Source organism: Loxodonta africana, chromosome 23 (genome assembly GCF_030014295.1).
Source record: "Loxodonta africana isolate mLoxAfr1 chromosome 23, mLoxAfr1.hap2, whole genome shotgun sequence".
NCBI lineage: Eukaryota > Metazoa > Chordata > Mammalia > Proboscidea > Elephantidae > Loxodonta > Loxodonta africana.
Genome location: NC_087364.1, coordinates 73,880,302 through 73,900,601, shown reverse-complemented (window position 1 = coordinate 73,900,601; position 20,300 = coordinate 73,880,302). Strand labels below are relative to the sequence as shown.

The following is a 20,300-nucleotide window of genomic DNA, read 5'->3' as shown; positions in this document are numbered from 1 at the left end:
GCCTTGCCAGCTACCTATTAGTCCTTTATATCCCTGGTACGAATTACAGCAAACTCCTCACCTCCTACAAATAACTATTTTCATGAATTTTATGGTAATCACTATCTTGATTCCTATTGGAGTTTTATCACCCAAATTTTATTCCTGAACGCTACAGTTTACTTTAGCTTATGTTTTTTAATGTGTCTTTTAAATTTCTAAATTAATCTATAGATACTTCCTCTATTAATTCCTTTCCATATAATGGCTTTATTGAGGTATTATAAGAAATACAATAAACTGGTATCTTTAAAGTGTACAATTTGATAGGTTTTGATGTGAGTTTATGCCCATGACACCATTAAAATCAAGAAAATGAACATATCAGTCATCCCCAAGAATTTATTCAAGCCCCATTGTAATCCATTCTTCCTAGCCCTTCTGCTGCTCCTTATCCAGGGAAGAACCGATCTACTTTCTGTGACTATAGGCTAGTTCACACTTCCTATGATTTTATATAAATGAAATCATTCAGTATATCCCTCCACCCCCTTTTTTCAGGCTTCTTTCATGTACAATTATTTTTTGCTGTGGGTATCAGTAGTTCATTCTGTTTAATTGTTGAACAGAGTTCCACGTATGGATATACTACAACTTGTTTATCCATTCACTTGTTGGTGGACATTGAGGTTGTTTCCCATTCTTGCTTATTGCAAATCAGACTTCTGTAAAAATTTATGTTCTAGTCTTCGTATGGACATATGTGTTCATTTCTCTTGGGTAAATATGAAAACATTTTAAGGAACTGCCAAACTACTTCCCAAAGTAGTTGTGCCATATATTGCATTCCCACCAGCAGTATGTGACAGCTCCATTTTCTCCGCGTCCTTCTCAGCACTGGGTATGATCAGTCATTTTCATTTTGGCTGTTCTCACTGGTATGTGCTTGTATCTCATTGTGATTTTAATTTGCATTTCCCTAATGACTAATAATGTTAAAGATCGATTTATGTGCTTATTGCCCATCTTTAACTCTTGTTTGGTAAAGTGTTTAAATCTTTTTCTTGTTTTTAAGATACATTTCTTATGTATTCTGGATACAAGTCCTTTATCAGATACCCGGTTTCAAATAATTTTTACCAATGTATGTATGGTTTGTTTTTTTTGTTCTCTAAATGGTGTATTTCAAAGAGCAGAAGTTCTTAATTTTTATGAAGTCCAATTTATCAGTTTTTTTTCTTTTATGGGTCATGCTTTTGTGTTATACTTTAGAAATCTTCAACTCCAAGGTTACAAAGTTTTTGTCTAGAAATTATAGTTTTAAAAAAAAAATTATTTTTAGGTCTTACCTTAAGATGTATGGGACATTTTTAGTAAACTTTGTGTATTGTGTGAGGGTAAAGCTCTAAATTCTTCTTTGTTCATGTGGATATCCAATTTTTACAGTACCTTTCACTGAAAAGACTATCATCTCCTCCACTGAGTTATTTTGGCTTCTTTGTTAAAAATAAACTGACCATAAATAGAATGGTTTAATTTTGCACTCTCAATTTCATTCCATTGATCTACATGTCTATCCTTATACTAGTACCAAACTATCTTGATTAGTGTACCAAACTGTTTTGAGTAGTGTAGCTTTTATAGTAGGTTTCAAAATCAGAAAGATGTTAGATTGAATTGTGTCCTCCAAAAGTGTGTGTCACTTGGCTAGGCCATGATTCTCAGTGTTGTGTCATTGTCTACCATTTTATCATCGGATGTGATTTTCCTATGTGTTGTAAATCCTACCCTTATAATGTTAATGGGGCAGGATTAGAGGCAGTTCTGTTAATGAGCCAAGGCTCAATCTAAAAGATTAGGTTGTATCTTGAGTCTATCTCTTTTGAGAGGGAGGTGAGCAGAGAGGCAGGAGGACCTCATGCCACCAAGAATGAAGAACCAGGAGGGAAGTGCATTCTTTGGACTTGGGTCCCCTGCACTGAGAAGCTCCTAGACCACGGAAAGATTAATAACAAGGGCCTTCTCTCAGAGCGGACAGAAAGAGAAAGCTTTCTCCTGGAGCTGGCACCCTGAATTTGGGCTTGCAGCCTCCTAGATTGTGAGAGAATAAATTTCTGTTTGTTAAAGCCATCTACTTGTGGTATTTCTGTTATAGCAGCACTAGATGACTAAGACAAAAGGTTAAGTCCTCAAATTTAATTCTTCTTTTCCAAAATTATTTTGAGTATCCTGGGTCGTTTGCATTTCCATATGAATTTTACAATGAGCTTTTCAATTTCTACAAAAACCTCTTGGGTTTTGACAAGGATTGTGTTGAATCTATAGATCAACTTGGGGAGCATTGTCACCTGCTACGAATTTTGTCAATTGCTTTTTCTATGTCTGTTGAGCTTGCTTTTTTTTTTAGTCTTTTAATATAATGAGTTATATTGATTGATTTTTGAATTTTAAACCAACCTTGCAAAACTGGGAAGAACTCCATTTGGTAAGCATATATCATCTTTTTTATATAATACTGGATTCATTTTGCTAAAATTCTGTTTAGCATTTTTGCATACATATTGTAGTTTTACTTTCTTGTAATGTCTTCATCTGTCAATTTGTCTGGCCAGTAATGCTGGCCTCATAGAATTCACTGGGAAACAGTCTCTTCTCTTCCAGTTTCTAGAACAGCTTGTGCAGAATTGGTATTACTTTTTCCTTAAATGTTAGGTAGAATTCTCCAGTGAAGCTAATTGGGCCTAAAGTTTTCTTTGTGGAAAGGTCTCCTGTTGCAGTTGGTGGTGTATTTATTTTTAATTTATTTTTATTTTTTTAGAATTTTTATTTTGAAATGATTATAGATTCACAGGAAGTTACCAAAAAGTATACAAGGAAGTCCTAACATATTCTTCACTCAATTTCTCCCAGTGGTAACACCTTGCATAACTATAAAACCTGTCGGCCGTCAAGTTGATTGTGACTCATAGCAGCCCTGTAGGACAGAGTAGCACTGTCCCAGAGGGTTTCCAAGCAGTGGCCGGTGGATTCCAACTGCTGACCTTTTGGTTAGCACCCGTAGCCCGCCATAGCTCTTAACTACTGCACCACCAGGGTTCCTGCATAATTACAGTGCAATATTGAAACTAGGAAGTTGACATTGTTACAATCCACAGCGTTTATTCAGATTTCGGTTATATATGCACTCAGGTGTGTGTGTGCTTCTATGCAATTTCACCACTTATGGATTCATGCAATCACCACCACAATCAAGACACAGAACCCTTTCGTTATCACAACACTTCCTTGTGCTACTTCTTAGAAGTCACACTTACCCCTTCATCCCTGTGGAAAGGTTTTTCAAATTCAAATTCAATTTCTTTAATAGATCAAGACTACTAAGGGTATCTTCTTCTTCTTGAGTGAGTTTTGGTAGTTCGTGTTGTTTTTCAAGGGATTTATCCCTTTAATGTAAGTTGCTGAATTTATTGGCATATAATCGTAAGGTTTCCTTATTATCCTTTTAACACCTGTAGAATCATCAGTGATGTTGCCTTACTCTCACCTCATGTAATTTATGTCTTTCCTTTTTTTCTTTTTGATCAATTTGGCTTGAGGTTGACCAATTGTACTGGTCTTCTCAAAGAACCAGCTTTTATTTTATAGATTTTTCTCTATTATTCTGTTTTGAATTTCACTGATTCCTGCTGTGTTTAATAATTCCTAGGCAGGGACAGAGTAGGTATACCTGAAACATCTTGTTACGCCAGAAAGTAATTTAGTGCTTAAAAAAAATGATGGGATCACATTTCAAGGTCACAGGAGCCAGCTTGAATGGTCTCCCACTAGCTAAATCTGGAAAAATTTGTGTACCAAAATCATTAAGCACAGTAAGAAATTATAAACTTTTGGGGAAAAAAAAAATTCATGAGTTCACAGACCGACCCTAGACTGGAGCCTGTACTAAACAGGAAAATGCCATAAAGGACATCATTAGGCCAACTGACAAAACTGAAATATTATATCAATGTAAATTTATGATGCTGAGTACTCTACTGGTTGTGTAGACTGTCCCTGTCCTGAGGAAATGCACACGAAGGTATTCAGAGGTAAGGGGCTATGTTGTATGTAACTTATCCTCAAATGTTTCAGGAAAAAATTATACACGTGTGTGTGTGTGTGTGTGTAGATACAGGTAGATATGGAGAGAGAAAGCAATAGGTTAAGATGTTAATAACAGGTGAATCTGGGTTAAGAGTATTTGGGTGCTCTTTGTACTATTATTATTTTTACAACTTTTTGTAAATTTGAAATTTATTTATGAGTAAAACATTAACAAAGAAAGAACAAGGAAAAGATTGGCATGCCACTAGAAAAGCGGGCAAAGGCTACATTCAGGTGAGTGACAAATGGAAAAATACCAGCAGCCAGAAATGCAGGGTATTTTCCATCAACTAAATTAGCTTTTTTTTTAAGTTATGATATCTAGGATTGACTAGGAAGTGAGGAAATGGGTATTCACAAACATGGCTGAGACTATAATCCACTGTAATCTTATAACAGGGCCATTAGTCACATGCATTAAAAGCCTTAAAAAAATGTGAGTTTAATTCTAGAAAAATTATCCTAAGGAAATAATTGTGTATGAGTAGAAAGGTTTTTCCACATGGATTTTCAAAGTACCTTAAGTGAAAAATTTGGATATTCTAAAAGCAAGGAATTAGTAAATAAATTAAGGTTCATCCATAGATTGGAATACTATAAAAAACAAAAAAAAACATTTATAATTACCTATAAATGTATCCATTTTTTATTTTTTTTTATAAATGTATCATGGGATGACATGGCAAAATGTCCAGGAAAAGGGAGAAAACATTTTGCAAAACAGTATATAATTACACTAAAAATACATGAAACTTAGAAAGAGGGACTAGGACGACATAATAAAAAAAAAAATCAAAGTATAACTGGGATTTTCTTTCTTGTGTATTCCTGTATTTTTCAACTTTCACACATTTACTTTGAAATCAAACAAAAACATTAGTTTTAAAAATGCCTTGAGATTCAACAGCCCTACAACTGTCACTTCTCTGCCCAGACTCTTTTCCAAACTTTGCCAAATCTAAGGGCAGGGACCGGAGAATGTCTTTCGGTGGTCATTTTACTATTCAGGTAATCTTGGCTGTGGCTTTTTTTTTCTAGAAGAGTCTGCTCACTAGGGAGCTGACCATCCCAAGATCCCCTTCAGCCCCCCACTCCTATCCCCACCCCCAGTTCAGCCACTCTTTCTGTGGTCTACCGGTCACCACCCAGTTGTTATCTTCACCATAGTTGGGACTGGAGAACTGGAAGGAACACAAAGCATGCCTGCATCTCTTTCTTTAAGCACTGCCTAGCAAACAGTGTTAATCCTTTCTTTTCAGCCTCTATGAATAAGACTTTAGAAAGGCCCCTGCTGCTCCTGTCAATCAATGCAAAGGAAATAAGATAAAATAATTGGATATTTCCCTCCAAATGTGAAAGGCAATGGCCCATACTATTCCAGTCATGCCCTTCTCAAACCACCTCCGTGGTAGTTCCACTTTGCTGTCCAAAAGGTAACCCTATCAGGAGCTATCCTATAGGATCACTATGAGTCAGATTCGCCTCGACAGCAGCAGGTTTGGTTTGGTTTTTGTCCAAAAGGCACCTCAAATCTAACAGAACAAAAAAGCATTGTTTTTGATTTCCTCACTCACCCCTCCCCACCACCATGTATGTCTTACGCAGGTTTTCCCACTTCAGTAAATGGCATCCCACATCAGTAAATAGGTAACACTTCATATAGCTCATGCAATTCTTAAAGCAGCCCTATTCCCATGTTACAGATGAGAAAACTGAGGCCAAAGGGATAAGTAACTTGCCCAAAGCGACCTAATTACTAAGCAGTAGTGTTGGGATTTGAACCCCAGCAGTCTGGATCCAGAGTCTAGGCTCTAAGTTACTACACTCCACTGCTTCTGCCTAAGCTGAGAGTGAAGTCTCAACCCCCATCCTTTACTCTCTCCTCTCATTTCAAGTCCCCTTCCTCCTCCACCATGTTTACTTCGTCAGGTAAGTCCTATCAGATGGCCCTCTAACATCCACATCCACATCCACCAAAAAAATAAAACCCAAACCCGTTGCCGTAGAGTTGATTCCAACTCATAGTAATTCTATAGGACAGAGTAGAACTGCCCCATAGGGTTTCCAAGGAGTGGCTGGTGGATCCCAACTGCCGACTTTCTGGTTAGCAGCTGAGCTCTTAACTACTGCACCACCAGAGCTCCAACACCCACACGTAGCCTCTCTATGGCTTAGAGTCGGCTGCAGCCTCTTCTCACCTGTCTGACTGCAAGCCGCTTGCTCAGTCTCCCTGATTTCTCTTTCCTTCCCACTCCAGTCCATTCTCCACATCCCGGCCAGAGCACCTTTTAAAATTTAAGTCCGGTCAGATCACTCTCTTGCCTACAATCCCCCAACAGCTTTCCAATGCTCTCCAAATAATTGCAAACTCCTCACTAGGCTCTGGACACATGGACATATTAGCTTCCAATTGCTGATGTAGTAAATCACCATAAATTGAGGGGTTTGGAACAACACAAATTTATTATCTTACAGCTCTGGAGGTCAAAATTTCTAAAATCGACGTGTCACCAGGGCTGGGCTCCTCCCGCAGGCTCCTTCCTTTTCCAGCTTCTTGAGGTCACCTGCATTCCTTGGCTCATGACCCCTTCCTCCATCTTCAAAGAGCTCACTCCAGTCACTGCTTCCAATCTCACATCTACTTTCCTGACTCTGACCCTCTTGCTTCCCTCCTATAAGCCCCTTTGTGATTACATCGGGCCACCTCTAGGTTCCAGGATAATCTCCCCATTGCAAAATCCTTCATTTAACCACATCTGCAAAGTTCCTTTTGCCATTAAAGTAACATATTCACAGATTCCAGGAATTAGAACGCGGACATCTTGGGGGGTCCACTGTTCTGCCTACCACAACTGGTGTTCTTCATGATTCTTGAGCTTGCAAAGCTCATTCCCAAGACTTTCAGGCCTTTGCTGTGACATCTCGCTCTCAGATCTGAGCACAGCTGGCTCCTGTCTGTTCCTCAGGTCTTAACTCCAACGTCATCTTCTCAGGGATGCCATTTCAACCACTCTACCAAAAGTATACCGCCCCTCCCCACTACTCGCATTCCGTTATGCCGTTGTAGATCTCTGCAGACCAGAATTACCTGGAGTTACAGAAAGGCAAAAACCTCCAACAGCCAATGGAGTCCTGAAGAACAGACCTGATGACTTAAGAGAAGGCTACAGCAATCAAGACGGGGTGGTACTGGCAAAAGAATAGAAAACAGATCAATATAAGAGAATAGAATGCTCAGAAATAACCCAGGTAAATACAGTCAACTGACCTTTGACAAACAAGTAAAGACAATTCAATGGAGAAAACAGCTTTTCAACAAACGGAATCTAGACACAGACCATGCAATTTTCACAAAAACTAACCAAAAATGGATCACAAACATAACTATAAAACTTGTAGAAGACAACATAGGAGGCAATAACTTTTTATATTTAACACCAAAAACATGATCTCTGAAAGAAAAGATGTATAAATTGAACTTCATTAAAATAAAAAACTGTTCTTTGTGAAAGACACTGTTAAGATAATGAAAACACAAGCCACAGACTGGGAAAAATATTTGTGAAACACGTATCTGATGAAGGACTTATAGCCAAACTATAAACTGTTAAAGCTCAACAGTAAGAAAACAAATTACCCAATTTTTAAAATGAGCAAAAGATGTGAACAGACATCTCAACAAAGAAGATATACAGATGGCAAATAAGCACATGAAAAGATGCTCAACATCATAAGTCATTAGGGAATTGCACATTAAAACAACGAGATACCACCACACCTTTTAGAATGGCTAAAATCCAAAATACTGACAACGTCAAATGCTGTCAAGCTGTGGAGCAACAGGAATTCTCAGTCATTGCTGGCAGGAGTGCAGAACGGTGCATTTTGGAAGACAGTCTGGCAGTTTCTCACAAAGCTCCATATAGGCTTACTAGGCTTACCATGTGAACCGACTGTTATGGCACTCCTTCTCACAAAGCTCCATATAGGCTTACCATGTGAACCGACTGTCATGGCACTCCTTCTCACAAAGCTCCATATAGGCTTACTAGGCTTACCATGTGAACCGACTGTCATGGCACTCCTTCTCACAAAGCTCCATATAGGCTTACTAGGCTTACCATGTGAACCGACTGCTATGGCACTCCTAGGTATTATCCAAATGAGATGAAAACTTACGGTCACACAAAAACCTGCACGTGAAAAGTTTATAGAACTTTATTTGTAATTGCCCCAAACTGGACAGCCATACTATGTACTATTCAGACGACGTTAGTACACCCGTGATACTGTGTTAGTATCATTTAGCAGTAAAAAGAAATGAGTTATCAAGTCTCAAAAAGACACAGAAGAACCTTGAATGCATATTGCTAAGTGAAATATGTCGGTCTGAAAAGGTTGTGCAGGCTATATCATTTCAACTACGTATAGGACATTCTGGAAAAGGTAAAACTATAAAGATAGCAAAAAGATGAGTGGTTGCCAGGGAGTCAGGGGGAGGGAGGGGTGAATCGGTGGAGCACAGGGGATCTGGGAGGCAGTGAAACTATTCCGCAGGATTCCGTAATGGCAGACACTCGCCATTATGTGTTTGTCAAAACCCGCAGGACTGTATAACATGAAGAGTGAACCCTACTGTAAACTAAGTACTTAAAAATAATGTCTCAATATTGGTTCATTGGTTTCAGCTAATACATCACACCACTGCAACATGTTAATAAGAGGAGAGACTGTGTGGGGAGACAGGAAGGAGAGGGGGTTTGGGAACTCCCTGTACTTTCTACACAATCCTTCTGTAAAACTAAATCTGCTCTAACAAACAAAGTCTATTAAAAAATAGAAATACAAATAAAACATTTTTCTAATTGATTCATACCACAGCCAATAAGCTTTGTTCCTTTTCCCCAGTATGCTTGTTTCTTCTTTCAGCTGCTGTCCTGGCTTTCCAGGCCGCACACCATGTACTGTGTCTTAGAATGCCCGGGAACCCCTGCTTAACTCAGATGGGTGCCAGCCCCACCTCCCAGTCCCCACACAGGGCTCTTGGCACCTCTGGAGCTCCAAGGAGTCAAAATCACACAGCAGCTGTGCCTCTCTAGGCTGCTTTCCACATGAGACATCCGTATGGCCAAAGTCCTCCCTGACTTTTCTAGAGGGAGGAGAACAATGAATCTGGCAATGGCCAGCTTGTTTCTCTTTTCCCTCTTTTTCATATTTCTCATGTCCATGGACTGCCAGAAGAACGAGCAAATCTGTCTTGGAAGAAGTACAACCAGCATGCTCCTTAGAAGTGGGATGGCGAGACTACATCTCACATACTTTGGACATGTTGTCAGGAAGGATCAGCCCCTAGAGAAGAACACCATGCTTGGTAAAGGAGAGGTCAGCGAAAGAGAGGAAGACGCTCGATGAGATGGGCTGACACAGCGGCTGCAACAATGAGCTCAAGCATAACGATTGTGAGGAAGGCGCACGACCGGGAAGTGTTTCGTTTTGTTGTGCACAGGGTCGCTATGAGTCGGAACCGACTCCACGGCACCTCACAACAAACACTACATGCCTCAGGTATTTCTTATCTCTTAGAAGTTACTTTCTGGGCCCAGTGGGCCTCCCAAGGGCCCCTCTGCCTGCTCATTTCTTCACCCTCAGCTATCATAACAGAGGTAGCCAGACTATTACACTTAGTGTATTATTAACCACACAGTTACAAAGCATAAATATTTGGCTTTTCTTGTTTTTCAAAAACTAATTACTTTGCTACAAATAATCTCAGTATACATTCATTCGATAGGGCATTTTTTGGAGTTTGTTCTTTCTTGTGTTGTTAAGGATTTTATTAAACACATTATTCTTAGGAGTAATTCATGGTCAACACAAATACTTGGTTGCTAAGCATTCTAAATATTTATATTTCTTCTGAGGCTCACTCTTCTAAAACATCGGAACTGAAAACCAGAGTTATAAGATCATTACCACAAAGTTAAAAAAATTTTTTTTGCTTGTCAAAGATTATATAAATTCTATCTTAATATTATAATTATAGGTATACTATATATTTAATACTATGAAGTAACTTTCAAAATTTCTGGAATAAAATTCATTTTTAAAAGAAAGAATGTTATGGACATTTTACAAGAGCGTTTTCTTACCATTTTTTTTCTAAAATTTTCTTTATCACTTATATAAAGCATAAGTACTCTAGCATTTCAAAGGTGCTTAGCTCTCTTTTTGAACCTAAAATTGGTAATTTTAAAAAACAACTTCATTGTGTATGAGGTTTGTCATGGGCAGATAATAGACAGAGAGAGGACGAAGCCCCAGAGAATATTTCCTGTTAAGTTAACCACACCAGAACAATCAGGAAAGGCTTTAACAAATGGGTAGGTAAGTTTCTAACTGAGGGAAAGAAACCCTCCACCTACCTAAAAATATTTACAGGGCCTTCAAAAAGTCACCAAGAAAAGCAGCAGCAGACTGTACCCACACAGTTGAATCACTGCCAAAGAGTCACAGAGAATACACAAGGGATCTTTCTAAACCCCCCATTCCAGGGCACTGTAATCTTATACTTGTTTAGTGTGCACCATCTTACGTGAGCATTTCTTTATAGTTGTTGGTCTCGGTCGCTGCCTTCTGGAGTTTTAGCCCAAGTGCCTCCACGTGACATTGTAAATCTGCAATGACACAATGTATTCATCTGGTTAGTAAGTTTTAAGTGCCCAGATATTTTCATACCCAAAACCAAACCCACTGCTGTCTAGTCAATTCTGACTCATGGGGACCCCATGTGGTAAAGGTTAGAACTGTTCCAGAGGGTTTTCTTGGCTGTAATCTTAAGGGAAGCAGGTCGCCAGACCTTTCTTCCACAGTACCTCTGGGTGGGTTCGAACCGCAGTAAACCATATTCTTTTGGAGTTGTCACTCAGCTCCTGAAGAATAATACAATTCTTTATTCCACTTTGCCTGGATGACCACATGGGGCTCCGTGGCTGCTCAGCACTCGCCACACTGACACCCCACAGAAATATTGGGTTCTGACACATCCAATTTTTGGCCTCTTCCTACCCCCACTATCACACTAATTTTCAAATAACTAACAGGCTAAAGTTTATTAATGTTTTCAAAGGAAATTCCTGTAGCCTACACACTTCTGGAAACCCTGGTGGAACAGTGGTTAAGAGCTACGTCAGCTAACCAAAAGGCCGGCAGTTTGAATCCACCAGGTGCTCCTTGGAAACCCTATGGGGCAGTTCTAGTCTTTTTATAGGGTCTCTATGAGTTGGAACAGCAATGGATTTTTTCCTTTTTTTTTTTTTTTTTACACATTTCAGAATCTCTGATCCTGCGGCTCACTTCTGAAAAACTCGATTGCGTGAGCTGTCTTGTGGCCTGGAACTGAGAGGCACTGCTGAGGCCTCCTGGTAGAACTCAAACAGGCAAACCATTGCAGGGCTCCTGGTAAAGAATCTGTTAATTCTGGGCAGCATTTAAAAGACATTTTAATGACTTTCAAAGCCAAAGACATATCAGCAAGAAATTGGCTTCCATAGAGCCTTGATGTGGGAAATCCAAGTAGCATCTGAGGAAGACTGTTCACGCAGCGTGTCTTACGTGTGTGTGGACGCAGAACTGAAACTAAAGCAGAAAGGGCAAATGGCTTGAATCGTGCGTCGGAACGGTGATCTGCACCCCAGGCCCAATGACAGCCTGTGCTGGCACTCTTTTTGGGTACATGGGGACACAGAAAACAAGCTTCTAAAATTTCTATATCACATCTACTGAGGTGTTTTAAGAACATATTTTCAGTAGGAAACCTTAAAATCTTTACACACCTATAAATATACAGATACATAAAGTTTCTGTAGACATTTTGATGTGCCTCAATAACTTCGGTTTACCAGGAAAAGCCAGTTCCTTAAATCGGAAAGTACATTCATTCTAAACATTTTAATCAGGATTTGCAGACATTACTATAAATCGTTGCTTATCTGGTATTTTCACAAGTATTATTTAATTTCATCCCTTAAACGGCCCTGTTGTGCTATGGGGACCCTCCCTGATTTGCATGTAAGGTCTTGCCTGGTGTCTTAACAATCAGTATGGCATCAGCCAGCAGTCAGGCTGACTGAAGACTTTAAACTCGGCTGAGGAAATGAGTTTGAAGGGATTACTCCTCAAAAGAAGGTTTAATGTGGACATGGTAGGAAATATTTGTGGGCCACGTCTTTTCCATTTATCAAGTGTTAATGTTATATGTGAGAAAAGATAAAATAACACACACACAGAATTTATTTTTTTGGCACAATTTTTTGAGACACAGCAATTTCTGCTGCTTTGTTTTTAAGCTTGTGGAGAAGCTCTGTTCACACAGACACCGTAAGAAGAATGAGACTCATACTCTGAAGAATAACTAGGGGAGGAAGCTGACGTCCGTTGATGGTGTACCATGTCCGGGCACCGCAGGGTGCCTTCTATATCATTTCCCTCACTTGTAACAACTACCACGAAAACCATTTTACAGGTGAAGAATCTAAGGATTGGAGTAATTAATTAACTTATCAAAGGTCACCCATTTCGTTAGAAGTGGTGCTGTGATTCACACCCAGTCTGCCTAATTCCAAAGTCCCGATCTTTCTACTCTCTTCTATTGACTCTTGAAATATAAAACCTGCAAGGGAATATGATGTTTGTCTATAAAAGTGTGGTTAGCATAGCCACAGATCTGTTCGCCATATTCCAGAATCTTTAAAGGGGCACGCTTAAGTGCAAAGTATTATTTTACATAAAATATGTAGTAAATTAGCAGAATTTCTAACTCCAAAGGGTGATTTTAGATTGTAATTTATATATTATAATTAATGAAAGATATTAAGATAAATCCGGTATCACTGTGACTGGCTTCATGAGGCCAACATAAGAGAGGACAGCTATGCCTCCCCATTAAATGTTTCCTTGGTGCTTTTGTCAGGATATAATCCTAAACTAGATGAAACATGGATCTGAGCCCATGTGATACAGTCGATGCTGTGACTTCTAAATGCAGCTATAGTTAAAAGAAAGAATGGATTATCTTAAAAATAAATCCCAAAGAATTGGTACTTGATATGTGAATTTTATGCAATTAAGTCTAAATTACCTGAGAATTAGTACAATTGTAGACGATAAACACGGCAGCTAGTTGAAAGCTCACTTTTATAGCATTGACAGGAATTCTTAGGCTCACGTTGGAATATGCTTGTGCGTCATGATTCCAGAATTTACTAGGTTTAAAAGTAAAATACACTACATGATGAAGACCTGTCTCAAGAAGAATGTAAACGCTATTAATTACCTTCCAGTATTCTTTCTGGAGACCCTGGTGGCGTAGTGGTCAAGTGCCACGGCTGCTAACCAAAAGGTCGGCAGCTGGAATCCACCAGCCGCTCCTTGGAAACCCGAAGTAGCAGTTCTACTCTGTCCTATAGGGTCGCTATGAGTCAGAATTGACCCAATGGCAATGGGTATTCTTCTTTCTACCTACCCACCCAAATCTCCCTTTCTCCCTACTTCAGGATAAACGTAGCTGGCCCAGTCTTTACTTCATAGCACCCAGTGAGTAGAGACCCACTTCCTCCACGGTCGTTCCTCACTATGTAGTCCATAGCATTTCTGAGTAAAAATGGGAGGTAGGTAAATGTTTTACTTTAAAACACGAGAACCTCTGACGGCTGTCATGTGAAGTAAATAGAAACAGAAAATACAACTAATGTCAACAAAAACCATTTCATGTAAACAGAGAAGACACCACCAGACTGTAGAAAAAAAAGATTATGAATAATCCAAAATACAAACAGTGCACCAGTGTATAATTACAAGTTAGCATATTTTCCTGGCTTTTTTGTTGCTGTTGTTATATTTTCTCTAATACAAAGTGCTAAGAGTTATTAAAAAAAAAAAAAAAAGAACATATCTTTGCTGTGCTGGACAAGGCGTAAAAGCATTCTACCGGTTTATCGCGGGCTCTCATAGACTAGTCGGGTCCTTTTGTTTTGAGAAGCAGAGTGCCCCGTTCCTGTCCTTAATAAATAAAGGAACACAGCACGCGCAGCAGAGATTAAGCCACCTGCACAAGACAACTCCTTCAGTTTCGGAGGCAAGGAGTTCTTTAAAAAGTATATTGTTCTGCGCAGCCCTTCTCTACAGTTAAATAAATTCGACTTCAATTATCTGTCATTCAGCATGACATTGGATTATGAGGCAAAAGGCCCTGAATGCCTTCAGAAAGAAGGGAAGCACTGGTTTGAAACACCACACAGGTGTAAGGCGGAACCCATGGAAACAATCCAAAATTCACAACAGCAGATTCTACTGTGTTCTTTGCAGATATTAAATAAGAAGCAAATGATTTTAAATGAATAAGACAAAAAAGAACTCTTAGCCTCTCTTCATACGGAGCCAGCTGCTCACTGGATAGCATTACAGAGGCTTCAGACTTGGGGTAATCAGATATTTAAGAAAATCCTGTTATTCTGAAAGGATTCATCGTTAGGCAGTTATTTTATAGAAGGATGTAAGACTTTACAGTCACTGGGAGAGTACATTAAGTTAGTATAATGTTTGAGAAAACAATTTATAAAATCTTTATGTTGTTGCGTGCCGTCGAGTTGACTCCAGCTCGTAGCAACCCTGTAGGACAGAGTAGAACTAGCGCATGGGGTTTCCAAGGAGTGGCTGGTGGATTCGAACCACTTACCTTTTGGTTAGCAGCCAAGCTCTTAACCACTGTGCCACCAAGGCTCCAAAACCTTTAGAGTCAAATGATATTTCAAGCTTAAAACTTTCTGGTCTGGATAAGGCAACAGCAAAAGCTCAACATCTGGTTCAAACGCTATACGGAGGAAAATGACTCCGAGTTCAACGAGTTGGACTGAATGACAACCCGGCAGAAGTGATGTCCAGGGAGCAGAGGAAAAACAAAAAGTTTTTAAAATGAGAAATTAAAGTCTGTATTTCGAAGAATAGTGGTAGAAATTGTTGAAGAAAAGGAAAAGCTCGATACTCCTTGAACGTGCTCCTAGGACGGAACAGTGTGTGAGCTCTAAAGTCAGGTCCTGGCTCTGCCACCTGCTGGCTATGCGGCTTTAGGTGCCTCAGTTTCCTCACCTGTGACACGGTCAGTTACTACAGCACAGGCCTGCTCAGAGAGTGAAACCACTCAGTGCACGTAAAGCAGGGAGAGCAGTTACCTAGCGGGTTACTAAGGCTACTCGGCCACGTCAGCTTTGAGTCTGTCAGCTCTCACCTGCCTCAGGACCCGGTTCTTGCAGCTGGACCTGTGGTCACCAGTAGTTATCTTCAAATGGGGAAGCGTAAAAATGGGGCTTCAACTCTGTTTTTTCTTTAAAATAAAACAACTACATAATAAATATGGCGAAATGCTAAAACTTGCTAAGCGTGGATGTGGGTTCACACGCGTCTGTCACATCGTTCTCTATTTTTTGTGAAATGTTTTACAGCTACACTGTTTAGACAGGGGCCTTCTTTGAACGAGTCAAAGAGGATGGGGTGTTCTGCCCAAGGTCCAAAAGAACACAAACCAGCAAGGGGGAGAAAGTTGGCTGTCAGAGGTGGAGTGAAGTTGAAACAGGAATTAAAGACAACCAGTTTGATTCTGTAAACCGGGAGCAGAGAAATTCAGTTGAGGGCTGGAGAGGGTGTGGTAACAAGGAGGGTTTTTTTTTTTTTTTTTTTTAATGAGTGATACTGAGACATGTTTGCTTACATTTGGGAAAGATCTATTCTAGAGGGCATGCATACTTGTGAATTCAATGTATGCCTTCTCACCTGCCTCTTATGTGCGAAAAAAACAGTATACTCTTTTCAGGTATTTAAAAAATTTACATAAATGGTGTTGTTATAAATCTCATTCTAATTCTTACTTTTTCCACTCAAGTAATGTTTGTGAGATCTATCCATGGAGTTATATATAGATATGATTCATTCATTTATGACTGCTATATAATATTCCAGAGCCCTGGTGGTGCAGTGGTTAAGAGCTCGGCTGCTAACCAAATGGCCAGCAGTTGAAATCCACCAGCTGCTCCTTGGAAACCCTATGGGGCAGTTCTCCTCTATCCTTTAGGGTTGCTAGGAGTCAGAACTGACTCGATGGCAAAGGGGCTTTTTTTATATATATAATATTTTATCCAGTGTACATATCAATTTTTACTTACAGTCCTATATTGATGGAACTTAGGTTGCCTGCAACTTTCTGTCACCACAAATAATTCTGCAATAGAAGTTTTGTACCTGTCTTCTCGTGAACTTGTGGGAGAGTTTTCTGCAATATGTCTCTAGAGTGGACTCATGGGTCATAGGTATACGCATACTTCAATACTGACAAATTGCTTTCCAGAATACAGGTACCAGCTTAACCTCCCATCTCACTACAAGAAGGTCCCTGCTTCCCTAATACGCCTTAGAAATAGCTATTTTCCTGATGTTTGCCAATCCAGTGGATGCAAAGTGGTCTCTTGTTGTTGTTTTACTTTTTAGTTCTCTGCTTACTGTTGAGGCTGAGCATCTCATTCTTCTTGACTATGCACGTTTCCCCATTTATGATTTGCCTTTTCTAAAGTCTTTTTTCTGTCTACTCCAGTTGAGCGTTCTTTTTCACTCCTCCAAAGAAATGGCTCTTTTAAGAGCCCCATACAGTCCTAAAATTAATTCCTCTGTTCTTATCTAGGAGCTCTGGTGGCACAGGGATTAAGAGTTTGGCTGCTCCCACTTTGGTGAGTGGCATCTGGGGTCTAAAAAGCTAGCAAGTGGCTACCTAAGATGCATCAATTGGTCTCAAGCCGCCTGGAGCAAAGGAGAATGAAGAACACCAAAGACACAACGAAAATATGAGCCCAAGAGACAGAAAAGGCCACATAAACCAGAGACTCCATCAGCCTGAGACCAGAAGAACTCGACGGTGCCCAGCTACCACCAGTGACTGCCCTGACAGGGAACACAACAGACAATCCCTGATGAAGCAGGAGAAAAGTGGGATGCAGACCTCAAATTCTAGTAATAATAGACTTAATGGTCTGAATGAGACTGAAGAGACTCCAGAGGTCATGGTCCCTGGGCTCTCTGTTAGCCCAAAACTAAAATCATTCTCGAAGCCAACTCTTCAAAGATTAGACTGGACTGTAAGACACAAAATGATACTGGTGAGGAGTATGCTTCTTAACTCAAGTAGACACACAAGACTCTGTGGAATGCTCCTGTTTGGAGGTGAGATGAGAAGGCAGAGGGGGACAGGAGCTGGTTGAATGGACACAGGAAATACAGGTGGAGAGAAGGAGTGTGCTGTCACATTGCAGGGAGAGCAACTAGGGTCACATAACAATGTGTGCCTAAGTTTTTGTATGAGAAACTGACTTGAACTGTAAACTTTCCTTTAAAGCACAATTAAAAAAAAAAGAGAGAGAGTTTGGCTGCTAGCCAAAGGGTTGGCAGTTCTAATCCACCAGGTGCTCCTTAGAAACCCTATGGGGCAGTTCTGTTCTGTCTTATAGGGTTGCTACGAGTCGGAATTGACTCAGCGGCACTGGGTTTGGTTTTCTGGTTTTTGTTCTTACCTAATTCAGACTTAAAGCAGCGTCTGACACAGCTGATTGCCCCGTCTTTGGGCTCTGTCTCCTCTTGTTTACATTATACCATGCTCTCTCATTTCCCCCCTTCCTCACTGGCTGCTGCTTCTGTCTCCATCAACAACGCTCCTTCTTAGATCCACCCTAAATGATGGGGAGCCTCAGGGCCTCAGTCCTGACCCTTCTTCTCTACCTGCATTTTCTACCGAGGTGATCTCATCCAGTCTCGAGGCTTTGAACGGCACCTGTATATGGGCGTCTTCCATTGTCATCACAGCTAGAAGGTGGCCAGTACTTACTACTGGCTCCACACTCATGGGCTCCTCACAGCGTCAGCGTGCTAGGATGTGAGCTCCACGAGAGCAGGGACCTCATCCGTGGTATTCACAGCGCCTGAGACACAGGAGGCACTCAAAAAATAGTTGGTGAAACAGTGAATAATTTTCTTTTTATATATTAGAAATGAGATGACAACAAATGTTTAAAATCACGCACCTCAGATTAAAACGCACGGAACAGAAACAGGCGTGCAGCTTCCACTGATACTATCTGACACGTATCTTGGCATTAAAATGCAACTCTTTTGTACATTTTTTTTATTTCAACAACACTTAAATACCTACTCCATGCATAGCTAGGCTCCATGCTGGCCAGATTTAGTGTAAAAATATCAATAAAATAGATTCCCTTGACTTACAGAAACTAAAATCAAGAACCTTATTTGGCCTTGGTGAACGATAGTGTTTTTAATAAGAAATCAGTAAGTCCTTTAAACTAAAGCCTTTTTTATTTTTTACTTTTTAAATGATTTTATTTAGTTAGATGGTTAGCTAATTCATCACTTGGATGAAATTCTGGGATTTATGATTGGACGTAACAGGTCTGAACGAATGTATCAGTCTGCTGCATTTAGGTTATATATATTTTTGTTCCATAGTTTGACGATGAGTTCTTAGCCCTTTATAAAAGTAACATCTCATTTAATTTTTAAAATAAGCATTCATGGAGGAAATCATTATACAAAAATATATGCCAATAATAAAAGAAAGTACTTCAGTGAGTATTCAACTATGTCAATTGCAAATTAACATATTTTAACACTTTTCAAAGCTTGGATGGTGATACAGTCACTTGGAAAATTCACTTCATGTGAGACACTATATTTCAGAGGTTTGATTCACATCTATTTTGAAACAAGTATTCTTGAAGTACATTTAACATTTTCTGCATTAACGCCAGAAGGGATTGAAATAACGTGCGGAGATTTTTATAAATCAGATGGTACAGCAGGTGTGGATATACAGCTAAAAAGTTGCAATTCAGTCCAGATGTAGTTATATTAAAACCAGAAAATTATTTGGCGGGATGCACGCTGGTGGCGGGGAAAGCAGGTTAAAATGAATGAAGCTAAAGAGATAATCAGAATGTATTTAAAATTTAAAAATGAATTACATTCTAGCATTAAGAATTACGACTTTCACTTCAGAATGGTTCACACAAAAAATGCTTCTAAACCTGCACTGTATTTTTTTATTCTCAACATTAAAGCAATTCAATATGTCATGAAGACAATTATAACTTACAGGAGCTTATAAGATATAGTAAATAAGGAATGGATAAGATAGGGAGCCTTAAGTTTCCTTCTTTTTTTTTTTAACCCCGGTTAAGCCATTTAACCACTTCTTCCCTAATTTCCCAGTTTCCCAGCTGGCAAAATGAAGACAGTACTTTGCCTCTCTTAGAGGAACTATCCTGATGAACTTAGAAACTGCTCAGAATGCTTTTAGAACTTTTACTGTTTCCTGACCAGTTTGTACAAATAAATTCACTTAATCACATGTATTTACAGTTTATAATGAGATTTTTGAAGACTGAATAATACTAGCAATGAGTAGGGACAGTCTAGAAAGAGGTAAGTGGGAAGAGACAGAGACCTGTAGTGAAAGGAAGAGAATACTAGCCAAAATCATGTATGGGATTAAAAAAAGACTTATGGTTAGTAATAAAGTAAATGAATAAATGGAAGACAGAGAAGTTTAGATTTAAAGATATTTAAGACATTTCCTAATAGAGTCATACCATCATATAAACATCAACTTTCTTTAATGAATTGGCATGTTTTATGGTCAGTGTATAAAAGATGCCTTTACACAGGACTAATTCTACGCAAAAACGCTCAGTGGGTGGAGTGTGTTTTCAAGAAAGACTGGTTTGTCTTTCTGCACCTTTCTCCTTGTTGTGCTGGGGTGGCAGTAAAATAGGCAAAGGACAAGAAGTCCTTCAAGAGTGCTTTAATGCTGCAGAACCACTATGAGCTAATCATATTGTAAAAAAAAAATCCTACCACACAGCTACACAATTTAAAAGTAAAAGGCATCAAAAAGTTTGAGAGAAAAGCAAAGTCAAAAAGTTTTTTATACTCAGATTTTGTAATTTTAGGATTGAAGAGATCTAAGGCAATATTCACAGATATGTGAAAAGATTTAGCTGTGAAGCTGTTTATCACAATATCATTTTAACAGAAAAAAAGCAAAAACAATAAGGTATGATTAAATAAAT

General features: G+C 39.3%; 1 protein-coding gene across 1 annotated transcript in view; it reads right to left on the bottom strand.

The window, feature by feature from the left end:
* LEKR1 (leucine, glutamate and lysine rich 1) overlaps positions 1-20,300 on the bottom strand; it is a 178,627-nt gene that overhangs the window by 48,164 nt on the left and 110,163 nt on the right. Inside the window, exon 7 of the mRNA XM_064275639.1 lies at positions 10,715-10,796. Coding sequence (XP_064131709.1) covers positions 10,715-10,796 — 82 coding nt within the window. The remainder of the gene's footprint in view (positions 1-10,714; positions 10,797-20,300) is intronic.